The sequence below is a fragment of the Maniola hyperantus genome, chromosome 9 (assembly GCF_902806685.2).
Source record: "Maniola hyperantus chromosome 9, iAphHyp1.2, whole genome shotgun sequence".
Classification (NCBI taxonomy): domain Eukaryota; kingdom Metazoa; phylum Arthropoda; class Insecta; order Lepidoptera; family Nymphalidae; genus Maniola; species Maniola hyperantus.
Genome location: NC_048544.1, coordinates 1,153,929 through 1,171,080, shown reverse-complemented (window position 1 = coordinate 1,171,080; position 17,152 = coordinate 1,153,929). Strand labels below are relative to the sequence as shown.

Genomic DNA, 17,152 nt, shown 5'->3' with positions numbered 1-17,152 from the left:
GTGAAAAAGGGGCCAAGTATGGAAATAGCGAAGCGGTGAGTTATCCTTTCGCCAATCCTTTGTCCTACAAATATAGAGACTATTAATATAAAATGTATTTTTTTAATTGTTGCAAAGATATTAAGTATAAATTATAAATTAAAATGAATTTATTTTAATTTAAGTTTTATTATAATCAAAAAAATAATTTGCAAATAAAGTAATATTAGAAATTAAAATGAAATTATTTTAATTTCAAGTTGAATTACCTACCTATTTACAAAAATATATAAGTTTTAACGGTAATGTACTTTTTACTTTATTAATTTATAACTTATACAAATCTTATTTCTAATTCCAATTTATTTTTATTTTTACATTACGCTTTTATTGTGTTAAGGGCCCATGTGTGTCTATTTTATTAAGGGCGTATGTGTCTATTGTGTTAAGTTAAAGTTTTTTTTTTAAAAGAAAGCCAGTTGCATCCTCATTTCATTACTATTATCATGGCAACCACGTCAGTCTTGTCTGTACCGAAGGAAATCGTGCAATTAATTCCTTTGTATGGTGGTGATAAAAGACAGTTAAATCTTTATTTGCGAAAATGTCAGTACGTGATTGATCGGTTTAAAGGAAATGATGAACAAAATTTTTACATTTTTAATGTTTTAACGAGTAGATTAAAAGACGATGCAGCTGCGCTCCTGTCCGAACGAGAAGACATCGTTACATGGTCCGCATTAAAAGCTTTGTTAATCCAACATTTTGGAGACCCTCGCAGTGAAGCGTGCATTAATATCGAGTTAGAATCTTTAAAAATTAATCCAGGTGAAAGTTTTCTTGATTTTTGCAATAGAATCCAAAGTGTTCGTTCGTTATTAATGTCGAAGGTAAATTCAAGCGATAATTTGGAATTAAAACATTCTAAGGCAGTTATATATAATAACACAGCTCTTAACGTGTTTCTGTATAATCTACCCGAAAATATGGTGCGTATTGTTAGGCTGAAGGCACCCACTACTTTAGAGGCGGCTTTAAGTATCGTACTCGAAGAAGTAAACTTTTTAGAGCAATATAAGACGCGTAATCGTGTGCATGGTAATAACCCAATAATGAGTTCGAGTTCAAGGCCAATTAATATTAATAACCCACAAATGAAGATGCCTCAATTGCAGGGTCAAGGTCAACCACCAAACCCAGCGTTCGGTCATAGACCTCATTCAGGTTTTCAGCCACAACAGTTAGGGATTAGGTCCTCACAACAATTTGGGTACATGTCCCCACAACAATTTGGGTACATGCCCCCACAACAATTTGGGTACAGGCCTCCACCACAATTTGGGTACAGGCCTCCACAACAATTTGGGTACAAGCCTCCACAACAATATGGGTACAAACCCCCACAGCAATTTGGGTATAAACCACCACAACCCCAGCAACAATTCGGGTACAAACCACCACAACAATTTGGGTACAAACCCCCGCAACAATTTGGGTATAAAACACCACAATCCCAACAACCAACTAATGACGTATCTATGAGAACAGCACAGCCGAAAATGCAACAAAATTTTCAGTTGAACGAATTAACTTTGACTAACGATGAGGACAGCTTTCCGAGCTATGACGATCATTATAAGTATGACAATGACTCTTCAAATGACATTAACTACGGTTATAACGTTGACATAAATCAAACAGAGAATTCTAACTCTAACGTATCTTATCATAAATCAGTACCACTAAATGATATTGAAACCCCAATTCCGGATTTTCAGAAACCAGCCTCTGAGAATAAACAAGAAGTCATAGAATTAAATTGTGACCCCAATTTAAAACTTCCCTATATTTATTTGGAAGAAATAGACGCAAAAATGATGATTGATACAGGCAGTATGAGATCTTTTCTCAGTCCTCGAAAAGCTCATGAGTATTTTAGTGACTCTATTAGAAAAGAACAATTTCAGGTAGTTAGCACTCATGCTTCTAGTAGGCATGACGAAGTGATAGAAATTCCTCTCTTACCTAGTTTCAGAAATGAAAATTGGCATAAGTTCTACTTATATGACGTAGACAACCGTTATGACGGACTTATTGGTAATGATCTTTTACAACAATTAGGCGCAATCATAGATTTGAAAGACCAGTTATTGAAAACTAGCACTACTTGTATTCCAATTATAAACGACAATTTAAATTATACGATTAATATACCTGCAAGGTCAGAACAGCAAGATAAGTTACCCATCGATCAAAAATCAGGCGATGCTGATGCTCTGTCTACAATTAAAATTATTGCTCTAAATTCAAGCGAAGAAAATTTGTCACTAAAAGTTAACGTAGATCAAAATTTGAGTAGCAAAGATTCATCGACATTAACTATATCAGATTTGAATCGAACAGCAACCGCTAGTTCCATAGAATTTAATGGTAAAAACGTTAATGATTTCCCAGTACGATCAGAATCTAGTAAAACAGATACAATTCATTCAGATATAAATCCAGATTTAACTGGGATACCGAGTTTGAATGAGGTCATAGACAGAAAACCTGTTTTACAGCTAACGAAAACCCAGAATGCCCCGTTTCAGGAATTATTCATTGATCTTTTTAGCATCGAGGGAATAGAATTAGAAAAACAGTCTTTCCAAAAAATTATTAAGAGTCATGCAAAACGAACTAGAGTATTATACAAACATCTAGCTGATAAGATAGTGGGAATAAAGAAAAAGGTTAGGAAAAAGAAACGTGGTGAAGCTTATATTGAATTTTCTGAAGGAAACATTGTTTTCGCAAAGGATGTTAATAGCCGTAAAAGTAAAGATAAACCAAGATATATTAAAGCGAAAGTTATATGTCGTTCTGAAGGAAATATTTTACCAATAAAGGTAGGAGAAAGGAAATTCAAAACCCCCATTAAAAACATGAAACGTCCTCCGCAGGTTCTGCTATGTCCGGCTAGTAGTGATGCAGTCACAGGCTTTTCATCTACAAAACTCAATATAAAAGAAACTGACTTGATTGTCTCTGAAATGTTTGATCGTTTTATTGATGTAATTAGCTGCTAAGCAAAACAATTGGATTTTTGTAACTTTTTACAGGATTATTTAGAAGTAGTTCTCGTACTATCTTTGTTAGATTAAGTGAAATTGAAACAGCATTAGCGTTAAGTAAAATCTCTATTTTACATTAATCAATTGTAAACTCTACAGAATTACTCTATGTATTATTTAAATGTAATTTCTAACCCTAGAACCCTAGCTATCATTCCTAAATATCCTTACCTTTTGGCGAAAGGAACCAAATACTTACCGCTTGTTAAATCATGTCAATAATTTTCCACCGGCAATCAGTTTCTATGCACTGCAGATAACCGAGCGTTATATAATGAACTTACCTGTATAGAGCAGCTTATGAAATTCGAAGATGAGCTTACTTCATGCAAGCAACACCAGGTCCAGATTGAAAAGGTTAAGATCCAGCAAGTCAACACAAATAGCTGGCTCCTCTTTAGTAGACTGAGAACAACACTGACGAAGCAATGCGGTCATGAGGTCAGTAAACAACTTGTATTTGGCACTTACCTGGTCACAATTGACGAACCGTGTGACCTGGAAATTTATGGAATTCATCTCCACCATCGCACTATGGTAGAATCAGATAACATGAAGAAAATTCCAATTATTACACTACCTCAATTAAAAGCAAATGCGACTCTATCTGGCGCAAGTGTAGTTAACATGGAAGCAATTAGTTTAGACGAAGTGAAATACATGGCCTTTTCATTGAAACATAGTGCTGTTGTTGAAAGTGTTATAAACGATCAAAAGGACAGTAAATTCAGTGTAATTTTAGGATACCTGACATCAGGTTTCGTAGTTTTAAGTATTTTTGTCTTCTTATGTTACTCCTGGCTAAAATCGCCAAACTGTTCATTAATTAAGAAAAATCATCGGAATGAATCTAGAATCGATCCTTCCGATAATTTTCCTCTTAGGGATGGAGGAGTTATGGTTCGCCCATCTGTGTTAGATTAAGACGTACCTATAGTGTTCCACGAATGTAAATTGCGTGGTCAGCGTCTAGACGCGGTGGCGATCTGCGCGTCGCCCGATTATTATTTCATTATTAAAGCAGCCTCAATATCGGCTTTACGTGTTTTAATTAATCATTTTCCCTGATGAAAATCTCAGGGAAAACCCTAAAAGCTCCCGTAATCAAAAGTACCTTCTTTTTGACTAATTGAAAGCTTCGAGGGTTGTTTACGTTTTGTCGAATTGAAAAGAACGTTCGATAAAAAAAGGGTAACATAGCCTATTTTGACTTACAGTACGATTCAAACTTAAATGCGTCTGCGTGAAGTTAGCTTTGCGATCTTGCGCATGGTACACTCGAGAACTAAACCACTTAACGGGCGGCGGTAGGTTCCACCTCAGCTTAAGCAAGCTTAAACAAAGTAACTTCTCAACTCGACTGTACTAACAAGACACGTATAGCGAGATAGAGACGCATCAAAGAACTGGCGGGAATGTAGGAGCGAGACGTGCGCTGTTACCCTCCCCGCTACCTCCCCGACCTCGGACACCCAAAATGTGTGTTCTGCGCAACGTCGTGCGCAAACTTCAGGGGCGCATTTACGTTCGCATCGTACTATACATGGTGTTAGAGCTTATGTGACGATATTGAGTCTGCATACCTTTCGGCGAGGTCTGTGTCTGGGCGCGGCGGGCGGCGCGGGCTGGGCGCGGCGCTGCACGCGCCCGACTCGGGCGGCGACGAGCACAGCGAGTCGTCCTGGTAAATTAAACCTGACTATTCATAAGCACTTTTAAAAAGTTTACATGAATAAAAAAAAACATTCTGAAAAAAAAAAATCTTCACAATTGTTGCGTAGAGTCCGGTCCAGCCCCAACGGCCTCCTGAAGGTATTTTCTGACAGGATCGACTGCCAGTACTTGAATCACTGTTGTATGATTCACGTGCTGGCAAATCGATCCTGTCCTAATTTAAATAGTTATAGATTTTTTACTAACAAATAGGTTTAAGTTTCGTGTAATTACTAACACCAATATGATCCTTGTTGGTCGAAATAAAAACATTTTATTTATTATTATTATTATTAATAGACATACGAGTAATAATCACCATCCTGTGTTACCACGCTAACGCCCGTATTCACAATCATTACTATGAAATCGCACAGTGTGCTCGAACGCATAGTGTGGATTCACCAATCAGATTCTCGAAAAGTGACGTGACAAAATAATCTGATTGGTGGAACCACACACTGTGCGTTCTAGCGCACTGTGAGACCTCATAGTAATGATTGTGAATACAGGGGTAAATCTTCTTCTTCTTCACCTTATCCCACGCTACGTGGGGTCGGCACAACATGTCTTCTTCTTCCACTCACTTCTGTCATCCGTCAACGTATTATCCACCCCTTTTACACGCATATCCTCTTTGACACAATCCATATACCTTTTCTTTGGTCGTCCTCTCCTCTTTTTTCCTTCCACATGCATATTTAACATTCTTCTAGTGACATGGCTTTCTTCCCTCCGCATTATATGCCTGTACCATGCCAGCCTATTATAGAACGCGGCCGAAAGTAATGTACATCTACCTTTAGAATGACATTTCGACATAGATATGCCGTTTTGTCGGTCTCAGCGACAGAGACAGCGCTCTACAAATCTGCTATCTCCTTCTAAAGGTCGATGTACATTACTTTCGGCCACGTACAGTACCTACCCCTCATCTTTTCTACGAGGTTAAATCGAAATGTACTTTGTTACCAGTGACTCTACCGCGGTTGTTTGACAGCTACAATGTCACGATCGCAATCATCTCTGATTGGTTAATGCTCGCTCACTATTGGCCACAATGCATTGTTGCAACAAGAATGGCACGAATTCAGCCAATCAGAACAATTGAGATTGTAATAATGATTGATGCAGGTTTTAGACAATTGCCCTACAGGTTAAATCGGATATGGATCACACATCATCATTATTATCAACCGATAGAAGTCCGTTGATGGACATAGGTCTCTTGTAGGGATTTCCACGCGCCACGGTCTGGCGGACTCGTTTGATGTCGCTGTCCACCTAGTCCACCTTCCAACCCAAAATAAATTGTCTGTCTCCCTCATACCTGCGCGTTGTGCACTTGCACGGCCGTGTCGTCCTCCTCGCTGAACATGTTGTGGTCCCTCTCCTGCGGCGACAGACGCAGACGCATGCCCGCCAGCTCCGCCTGCCACGGCTCGAAGTACGAGTCGCATGACGACGATCTACAAAGGAAAATTACTGTCAACATTTTCCTTGGTTGAATCAGAAGAGAAAATTGAGAATTTTTAGAATCTCTAGTGAATTATGTAGGGCGCCTTCAAATTTGGCGCAAAGTGCCACACGGAGGCAGTCTTGTTAATCCACTGGAGCGCTACAGCCACGCATCAGTAGCGTTGCAGTCGCGCGTTTTGGCACTTTGCTGCAAAGGTGATCGCCCGTGAAAGGGCCCTCTTTTGTGGCGTCGTGTCAAAACTTAAATAATTTTTTTTTTAAAAGTGTTTTTTTTTACGATTATGTTTTATAACGACTTTTTTTCACTCTATTATTGAAAATATCCACAATTACAGTTAGAATCGTAAACATGCATTTATTTTGAAGAAGTACTATTAATTAAATATAACCTCAATATCAGCAATATAAAAAATAAGATTTCTTTATAACCAGGGTGAATAAATAGAAATCGTTTGCAGAATATAAAGAGTTAGTTATTTGTCTACAAAATAAAATGACATAACAATTATATTAGGGGGGGGGGGGGGGGGGGGGGGCAAAGCTCCTAAGAAAATGGGCAATCTCTTTTGAAGGCACCCTTAGCGCGGGGGCACACGATGCGTTGCGGCGGCCGTGCGGCACCGGAGCGGTGTCGCTGCTACGGCACCGCACCGGACTTGCAAGCAACGAGACGAGGCGGGGAGGGGTGAATGCGTTGCCATGTCGAAGCGGCACCGCTCAGTTGTTTCTATTAACAGACTGTCCAACGCTGGTACGTTGCCGCTGCGACATAGCAACGTTGCGGCGCCGCACCACTCGTGTGCCCGCTGATACGGTGAAATCTTTGCGGTGCGGCGCCGCAACGCATCATGTGCACCATAGAGCAGAAACAAAGAGGAGATGTTGTATTAAGATTTCCCTATGAAATATCGAGTGACATTTTGCGGGGTGAGGGGTTGTGGAACGCCGCCCACTTCTCAATTTTCCATCTGCGGGTTAGTAGCAAAACTACTCGCTTAGCGACCTAACATCGATATATTGATGTCACTACATAGTTCAGCTATCTCACACTAGATGTCAATAAGTGTAGAAATTACGTATAAAATTACTTACAAATGAAATTTGATACCATTCATAGCATCAGAACGTCTGTCTGAATAACTTTGACACGATAAAACACAACACTTCATCCTTTTGTTCTTAAAAACGCGAAAACACACCGATAATACGAGTCTCAATATATGTGAACCTGACGAACGCAGACAGCATACTAACTAAGGCCCCGCCCACTGTGATGACGTCAGGACCTAGTTGAAAATCACAGTGCACAGTTGCTTAGGCCAACTCCTCTTTGTTTCTGCTCTATGGTGTGCACCCAGTCTTATTGTTTCAATAATGTTACAGCCAAAATTAGGTTGTAGCTTCTGTTACCTAAGATAAGTTGTAGACCCGTGTTTTATGCATCATGGCTTCGAAATGTTAAAACCACCAAAAAATGACTTACAGTACGTGGCCCAAAGTGATGAACATCGATCTTTAGGAGATAGCAGATTCGTAGAGCACTGTCTCGGTCGTTGAGACCGACAAAACGTCATATGGGTATGAGTGACAGAGACAACGCTCTACAAACCTGAAATGTCATTCTAACGGAGAAAAATCATTTTGAGCGGGGACCCTGAGATACAGGTTTTGCAAACTTACTTCAGGGTCCCTGGCACCATTTTAAAAAAGACCTTTGTAGAACACATAAATCATTTCATTTCATTCTAAAGGCCGATGTTCATCACTTTCAGCCGTGTACTGTACGAGGTATTAGAAGTTGAACGGCGATGAGATATGATTCACCTGGTGTGATGTTTCAAAGGAGCGGCCGCCGTGACGGCCAGCGGCGGCAACGCGTCCGTCTCCGAGGTGAGCGACTCGCACGACTTGGCGGGCCGCAGCGCTGACGGACAGACGGACACCTCCTAGCGGAAAACAGTTGTTCCAATTATTATATATGCCAATTATAGCGAGCCTCAATAGCTCAACCGGTATAGGAGTGGACTGAAAACCGAAAGGTCGACGGTTCAAACCCCGCCCGTTGAACTATTGTCGCGCCTACTCCTAGCACAAGCCTGACGCTTAGTTGGAGAGGAAAGGGGAATATTAGTCATTTAATATGGCTAATATTCTTTAAAAAAAAAAAAAAAATCTATCTATAGTACGCGACAGATCGAGATGGCAAGCAGGGTGGAGACGCTTGTAAATTTTGTTACGTAATCTTATATATATAAAAGGAAAAGGTGACTGACTGACTGATCTATCAACGCACAGCTCAAACTACTGGACGGATCGCGCAGAAATTCGGCATGCAGATAGCTATTATGACGTAGGCGTCCGCTAAGAAATGATTTTTTAAAATTCAACCCCTGAAGGGGTAAAATAGTTAGTAGGTTTGAAGTTTGTATGAAAGTCTGTCAGTTTTGAAGTGTCTATAAAGAAGTTTTGTAGTTAATATTTTTGCAATTAGCAGTATGACATATTTTATTAAGCTCATATTATGTTAAAATCTCATAGTTAAAGATCAACCCAATGGGTTTAAAATTTGTGTAGTCCACGCGGACGAAGTCGCGGACATAAGCTAGTATATATATATAAAAAGGAAAAGGTGAGTGAGTGAATGAGTGAGTGAGTCCAATCCGACCACTAGTTTGAGCTGTGCGTTGATAGATCATTAGAATAGAATAGAATAGAATGTTTTTTTTATTCATGTAAACTTTTTACAAGTACTTATGAATAGTCAGTTTTAATTTACCACTGGTTCGGAATGCCGTTCCTACCGAGAAGAACCAGCAAGAAACTCGGCGGTTGCCAGTCAGTCAGTCAGTCAGTCATCTTTTCGTTTTATATATCTAGACTAGCTTATGCTCGCGACTTCGTCCGCGTGGACTACAAAATTTCAAACCCCTATTTAGCCCCCTTAGGAGTTGAATTTTCAAAAATCCTTTCTTAGCGGATGCCTACGTCATAATAGCTATCTGCATGCCAAATTTCAGCCCGATCCGTCCAGTATTTTGAGCTGTGCGTTGATAGATCAGTCAGTCAGTCAGTCAGTCAGTCAGTCAGTCACCTTCTCCTTTTATATATATATAAGAAGATTTATATAGATTTATATCATGTCATTAATCTGTACCACAATTATTACCATACCTGTGCCGGCGGCGTGTCGGGAGGCCGGGCGGGCGCGCGCTGCAGCTTGCTGCGGCTGAACAGGCCTCGCCAGCCGGACGGGGACCGCTTTAGCGCTCGCTTTGACCCTGCACACAACAAAAACCGGTCAAGTGCGAGTCGGCCTAGCACACGAAGGGTTCCATACCATCGTACAAGATATAACTTTAATTTTTTGTGATATATCCATAAATTTGCGGTTTTCGATTTTTCCCTTTACTTGTGCTATAAGACATTGCTACCTGCCTAATATCATAATTGTAGCCTGTAGGTCAACTGCCTAATATCATAATTGTAGCCTGTAGGTCAACTGCCTAATATCATAATTGTAGCCTGTAGGTCAACATGAAGTACCCTCAGCCTTCGAAAATGGAAACCTAAAAAGGATACAAATGACAGTGGCACCGATTCCGTTGTCTTTCTCTAAACTAAATTTAGAGTATCTGCATCCTTTTCTTTTTAACAATGCTAAAAAGGGACAGAACATGAACTTTACATTTAAAGACTAAATTTTTTGACTAAAAATTTAAACAGTAGGCTCGCGACTGTGCGCTAAAATCACGGGTTTTACCATCTAAAAATAAAATTTATAACTGTCAAACTGCGTCTGACCTTTTCATATTACATTAGTAAGAAGAGTATACGAATACTCTAAAATTAAGTTGTGCTCAGAATCAGTACCTGTATCATACTAAAAAAATAAACGCTGAATCAGGGTATGAAACAAATGAAACAATAAGCCAACCTGCAGCGGGTAGGTCCAGGACTGTGTGGTACTGAGGTAGATTATTCGGGCCCGAACCCACCTGTACAAAAAGAACACTTATTGCCCGACTAGTTTCGAACCCATACGGGGTCCTTTTTCAAGGGAGTCCGTTCGCGCACGCGCCGCGGTATTATTTAGAATGGAAATCACTCACGGTAGTTTGAATGCTAAAACACTTATTGCGTTAATTTCAGCAACAAATTGAGTAAAGATCAGTATGGACTTGTGTAACTACTGCATTCGTCGAGGAAAAAAAAACAATTTTTTAATCGACTAGCTGATGCCCGCGACTTCATCCGCGTGGAATTTGGTTTTTTAAAAATCTCGTGGGAACTCTTTCATTTTCCGGGATAAAAAGTAGCCTATGTCACTCTCCAGGTATTTATCTATACCCATGCAAAAATCACGTCAATCCGTTGCACCGTTGCGACGTGATTTAAGGACAAACCAACAAACAAACACACTTTCGCATTTATAATAAGGGTACTGATTTTTAAATTCTGCGGAGAAGTGCCGGCAAGAAACTCAACAATTGCTCTTTTTACCCGACTACTGCAAAGCCAAAAGGAAGGGTTATGATTTCAGCAGTCTATGTATGTATGTTTAAAACTATTTTTTTTTTTAAATCATTTTTCAGCAGTCTATGTATGTATGTTTAAAACTATTTTTTTTTTTAAATCATTCAAACTTACAATATGTAACAATCCACTATACAATCTTGTAGGCAACTGATAGTTCAGCCGGTTTCTTCGACGCAACATGTCAATTGTTGACTCTCAGCTTTCACTAGAAAGTAGCGTACCTCAATGTACTTGGGTTTGAGGTGCCCCGCAGGGCGCAGGGTCTCCGTAGCGGCGGCGGCGATGGCGCCCGAAGCCCCGGGCGCGGGCGAAGTCTCCGCGCAGATTATAGACTTGCCACGTCTGCGGGCTTCCTCCAGACTTAACAACTTGGTGGGCGGGTGAAGAGGTAAACTTTTAGGCCTCCTGCCTGCTTCTAGGCCTCTTAGTTCCACGTGAGAGTCATATTCATCCTGGAACATATGTAAATCGTCATCAATAAGGAATATGCGTATGGTTTAAATTTACTTCGTCATATGCGTCGATTTTAGTCGTAAATTAAAAAGTTCAGTTCATAGACTATTATCTATGGACTGAAGTCTGAACTTATTAATTAACGCACTATTTTCACTGAATAGTGCGTTCTGTCGACATATTCGTGTACGAGAGACTGACTGCGCCACATGACTGCTAAAAATAGAGAACGACATGAATTGAAGTTAGATCTAAACGAATCTCCGATAGCAGCGGTGGGATAGTCCGCAATCTCTGAAAGAGCTTGAGATGAGTTAATTTATTTGTTAACATTATTTCGCTTTGCAAGAAAAACAAAATGATTTTTATGCGGTTTGAGAAATGTTGAAGATTGGTGTGTGTGTTGAATATTTTCACCTTCTGGAAATGCATCCGAAAAGTGTTGAAACCGTAATTTTCATATGGTGAATTCGATGAGGTTTGCAAATTATTACTTTAAGGATGGCTTCACGGGTACTTAATTACAGTTTATTTTTAATAAAAGGATAATTAATCGTCGATAAATGTTTAAGGAACAAGATGGCGGCCTAGGAATAAAACGCGTAATTAAAATCCAAATGAATCTCCGATAAATAACGTAATAAATAAATAAATAAAATAAATAAAATAGCCTTTATTCACTGATACACTAGTTTTACATCTTATATTACTAACTAACCGTATTACTAATTTCTTATTTCCTATTATTTAATTATCCTATCCTCCATAATTTATTCTAAAAAAATTAGTAACACCAGCAGTTTACAGTTCAGGTTGTCCTCTTTGGACATAGGCCTCCTCTAGACTTCTCCATTTTTTCCTATCTAACGCTAGTCCGCGCCAACCCTTTGGCAGGTCATCCTCCCATCTCCTCTGTGGCCGTCCTCTCGCTCTCTTCCCATCTCTGGGGTACCAGAAAGTGACCTCTTTGGTCCATTTATCGTTTGGGGATCTGATCACATGGCCAGCCCAACGCCATTTAAGTTTCTTGATTCTTGAGACATCTGTCACACCTGTGATCTTTCTAATTTTGGTCAGTCTCCATTTGTCTTTCAGTTTGATGTGCAGCATGCTTCTCTCTATCCCTTGTTGGCATACCTTTATTTTCTGATTGTAAGCTTTTGTCAGACCCCACGTTTGACAGACGTAAGTAAGTATTGGTAGGATGCACATGTTAAATACTTTACGTTTAGTTGGCATTGGGATTTCTTTGTTTTTTAGTATTTCTTTCAGCGACCAGTAGCGAGCCCAGGTGTTATTAATTCGTCTTTGCAATTCTATTTCCATCTGTAAGTATGGTGCAATTACTTTTTTTTTTTTTATTATTATTATTAACACACAAGAAAATTTACATATAATAGGTATTACGCATTATAAAAAAACCACAGAGGTTTGACCCTCAATGCGTACGTAGACGTACGCATTGAGGGTCTACTTGGCCTAGGTAGACGTATTCATTCACATACTCTATAAATAACGTAATAGCATATAGTAATAATGACCTGTTCCAGTGATTGCGGGCCCGAATCAGCGCCCTGCTCGTGCGCAAATAACTCTTCCGCGTAGCAAATCAAGAATTCCGTCACCACCGCCTGCAAAAAGTAGAAATCTCTGTTTAGAGATAAGCATTTCCGATGTAACTTAATTTATTATTACTTTGTAACTACAATTTTTGGTACATAAATTAAAAAAAAAAAAAAAAAAAAAAAAAAAAAAATTTTTGTACTAAAACGTTTCTGCAAGAAACGCGGAGCCCGCCCGCATGTGTGATCACAAAAGTGATGTTTACCTGTACAGCGACCCCCTGCAACGCATGCTGTGGTTTGGGCGACCTCAAGAGGTTGGGCGCCCAGACGATCGCCATGTTGCGCGCCGTCATGCCCGTAGACTCGCTCAGTAGCGACACCCTACGAAGGTGACGCATTAGGTACGCTAACGTCCTGGAACAAAAGTTTAGTATTGTAATGAAGTTTTTTATTTTTATTTTAGTAGGCAATAAATTTATAAACTTAAATCTAAAAAAAACAACATTAAATTAAAACTAAAATAAATTAAATTAAATCTAAAACCTCATCGAGACCACCGCAGCGAGGCATTGTACCCAAGATGCTGGCAGCATTACCCCTTTGGATGGCCAAACTAATTCTTTGACCAAGGTAGCTGCCAGCTCTCGGGTCCCCGGTTGACTCGATAACTCTTTTCGCAATTTCTTCAAAAAGAGCTCGAGCCCCCGGGCCCCACGGCCCCAAGGTCTCCACACCAAAAGGCACGAATACGAAGCTCCCATCGAGGTTTTCATATTTGCGCCTCTTGGCCTGTTCGGCGCTGATGGCCGCTGCACCCGCCATAGAGGAGGTCGCCTGAATGTGGGATGCAGCTAAAGTGTCTACACAAGTTGCATCCCAAACAAGCGACCTGCCCATCTTCCATGGTACGAGCGTCATACCATCAGGTCTCTTGCCATCGCTACGTGCCAAACCAATAGGTTCTAGTACAGCTGGCACATGGGCGGTGGCAAGGGACCTCCGGATGATGTCGTTAAGGGTACTATGGCGGGAGAAGCGTCCAGCGCTTCTCGAACAGGAGAGCTGATTTGAGACTTTATTTTAGTTGATTTTTATATTATAGAGAACACTTTCGTTGTCGGGTCGTGACACTAGGGCTCTGCCTGAAAATCAGCGCTGCAGTAGTCAAATACTGCAGCATCATGCTGAGGCAGGAGCCTTTTCAGCTCAAACAAGACATCATTTTTCTTTTTAGTACTGTCGAGCTCGTAGTTTTAAGCTTACCTAGTTTTAATTTTTTTAATTTGTAACATTTGGTTTGTATGTTTTGCTTTTTTTTGTCTTTTCTTGTTTTGTGAGCTGAATAAACTTTTATTTATTTATTTATTTATTTAACAAAAACGAATTGTCTAGATCAGGAAAAAATTTTTACAAAAAAAATAAAAACCGACTTCGATACACAAACACTAAAAATTGAAAAATAATTTAATTTATTACCGAATATATTATGTATACAAGAGTTAATATAGTTCCATAATAATATTTTTAGTGCCGGTGCCAATTAGCTTTAGCTGCGCGAATCGTCTAGACTTCATATTTTTATGAGACTCCACAATGGCACCTCATTGGCACCGACCCCAAAAATATTATTATGGAACTATATTAACTCTTGTATACATAATATATTCGGTAATAAATTAAATTATTTTTCAATTTTTAGTGTTTGTGTATCGAAGTCGGTTTTTATTTTTTTTGTAAAATTTTTTTATTTCACAATTTTTAGTGGCCCCATGGAATTATGCTATGACTGGTTAAAAATCTACTGTTTACTAAGCTATTACACTGATCGCGACCAATTTACTCTTATCCGTTGAGGAGTTCCAGTATCTATCTTCGAAGATGTTCATCAGATCTTCACCAAATTTAAATGGGACCAACTTTGAACTATACCCTTTCAAACAAAAAAAGAATTTTCAAAATCGGTCCAGGCGTCTTTGAGTAATCGGGGAACATACATAAAAAAAAAAAAAAAAAAAAAAAAGATTCCGACGAATTGAGAACCTCCTCCTTTTTTTGAAGTCGGTTAAAAACACTCTGGCCTACCGGCGGCGGCGGTGATTACGTATCTCGCGACAGGCTTGCGACAGGCTTAAATCTCGCGAACATTGCTGTCAAACGTCCGGCTAGAGAGAGACATCAAAATAAGAAGAAGAACAGAGACAGCAAAGAATTATCGGATTGCTACTGCTGTCGCGTTGCTGTCGCTACTGCAACGTGTTACGTAATCACCCCGCCGGTTTATAGTGTTTTTGTGAAGCCGCAAGCTCGCGAAGTGGGTCCTGAATGAAGCGAGCTGCGAGCAGGTGAAGTAAGGGTAAGTAATATGGGCCTTTGAAAGTAGTTTCGATAACTGCAAAAAGATGTCGCTACTAGATGGCAGAAACAGTCGCTTCAGTACTGAGTGAGCATACACATCACAAATTTCGTCACTGGCAGTAAGCGGGCGTAGCTTAGTGGTTAGAGCGTCGGGCGCGATCCCAGGAGACGCGGGTTCGATTCCTGCCGGTTCGCAATTTTTGATGTGTATTTTTAAATTATTTAGAAAATTTCCTTCAAGTGTAGGTGAAACACTATAAAAAAAATTATAAAAATAAGGGCACTACCATCCATAGCAAAAAAAAAGATTCCGACGAATTGAGAACCTCCTCCTTTTTTTGAAGTCGGTTAAAAAGAAGGCTGAGTATGTGAAGCTAACTGAAAGGGCGACACTAAAACCGACATAAGCCATCCAGCGGGTTCCGCAGTCGTCTGATGTCGTCTGTACACCTAGTGGGGAGTTCTTCCAACGTTGCGGTGCGGTTTACGGTGGATATTCACCTGTAATGCGGCGGCGGTAGTTTGACCACTGTGTCCCTCATGGCACGCAACCGCATCTCTTCGGGCGCCTGCACCGACGACACGAAACTGTCGTACAGCTGGTATGTGCACAGCGGGTTAGGGAGTTCACTGTAACAATTCAAAAATTATCTATTAAGGAACAGTTAACTAACAGTCGATTAAATTCACGTTAGACTGGGGACACATGATGCGTTGCGGCGCTGCACCGCAAAGATTTCACCGTATCAGCGGGCACACGAGCGGTGCGGCGCCTATCCATACTAAAATTATATATATGTATATTTAAATTTTTTTTTATTCAGATACAAGTTAGCCCTTGACTGCAATCTCACCTGGTGGTAAGTGATGATGCAGTCTAAGATGATAGCGGGCTAACCTGGAAGGGGTATGGCAGTTTTTATTAAACCCATACCCCTTTGGTTTCTACACGTCATCGTACCGGAACGCTAAATCGCTTGGCGGCACGGCTTTGCCGGTAGGGTGGTAACTAGCCACGGCCGAAGCCTCCCACCAGACCAGACCAGAAATTTAGAAATTATAAAATTCCAAACCCCTGCCAGGAATCGAACCCGGGACCTCCCACTATTAAGACCACAGCGCTCACCACTGCGCCAGGGAGGTCGTCAACTGCGAAAGTGTGTCCGTCTGTCTGCTAGCTTTTCACGGCTCAACCGTTCAACCGATTTTGACGAAATTTGGTACACAGGTAGCTTGCAACCCGGGGAAGGCTACTTTTTATCCCGGAAAATTTAAGAGTTCCCACAGGATTTTTCATGTGATTTTGCAAATGAAATGTGCTCACCGGAAGTACATCTTGAGCAGGCTGGCGAGCGCGTGCGGGTCCCGCTGCAGAGGCGCCGCGAGGTCGACGGGCTGCCCCGCGTCGAAGGCGGCGCGCAGCCGCTGCGTCAGCGCCGCGCCGCCGGACAGCCGGTATATCCCGTCCACGGCGCCGCGCCGCTCGATCGCGCGCGAGCACTCCACCAGCACCAGCGGCACTGCGGACAAATCAAACAGATATCATCATCATCATCATCATCAACCAATAGACGTCCACTGCTGGACATACGTCTCTTGTAGGGACTTCCACACCAGTAACCAGATATATTGGCACCGATTCTAAGCACAACCTAATTTTAGAGTATTCGCACCCTCTTCTTACTATTGTAATATGAAAAGGACAGAAGCAGTTTGACATTTCTAAATTTAATTTTTAGATGGTAAAACCCGTGATTTTAGCACGCACTCGCGAACCTACTGTTTAAATTTGTATTGTGCACTAAAATTTAGAGTCTTTAAATGTGAAAGTCATGTTCCGTTCCTTTTTTAGCATTACTAAAAAGAAAAGGATGCAGATACTCTAAATTTAGAGAGAGACTAGAGAATCGGGGCCAATGACTCGTCACGCGCCATTTTAAACTGTCATGTCAAAAGTAC

At 40.6% G+C, this 17,152-nt stretch overlaps 1 protein-coding gene across 3 annotated transcripts in view; it reads right to left on the bottom strand.

The window, feature by feature from the left end:
* Positions 1–17,152, bottom strand: part of CdGAPr (GTPase-activating protein CdGAPr) — a 53,698-nt gene that overhangs the window by 12,140 nt on the left and 24,406 nt on the right. For all 3 annotated transcript variants that reach the window (XM_034972070.2, XM_069500822.1, XM_069500823.1), the window contains 10 exons: positions 16,518–16,713; positions 15,695–15,823; positions 13,102–13,252; positions 12,815–12,904; positions 11,042–11,272; positions 10,219–10,279; positions 9,456–9,562; positions 8,109–8,230; positions 6,136–6,274; positions 4,676–4,773 (listed from right to left, as the gene is read on the bottom strand). In XM_034972070.2, coding sequence (XP_034827961.1) covers positions 4,676–4,773; positions 6,136–6,274; positions 8,109–8,230; positions 9,456–9,562; positions 10,219–10,279; positions 11,042–11,272; positions 12,815–12,904; positions 13,102–13,252; positions 15,695–15,823; positions 16,518–16,713 — 1,324 coding nt within the window. The remainder of the gene's footprint in view (positions 1–4,675; positions 4,774–6,135; positions 6,275–8,108; positions 8,231–9,455; positions 9,563–10,218; positions 10,280–11,041; positions 11,273–12,814; positions 12,905–13,101; positions 13,253–15,694; positions 15,824–16,517; positions 16,714–17,152) is intronic.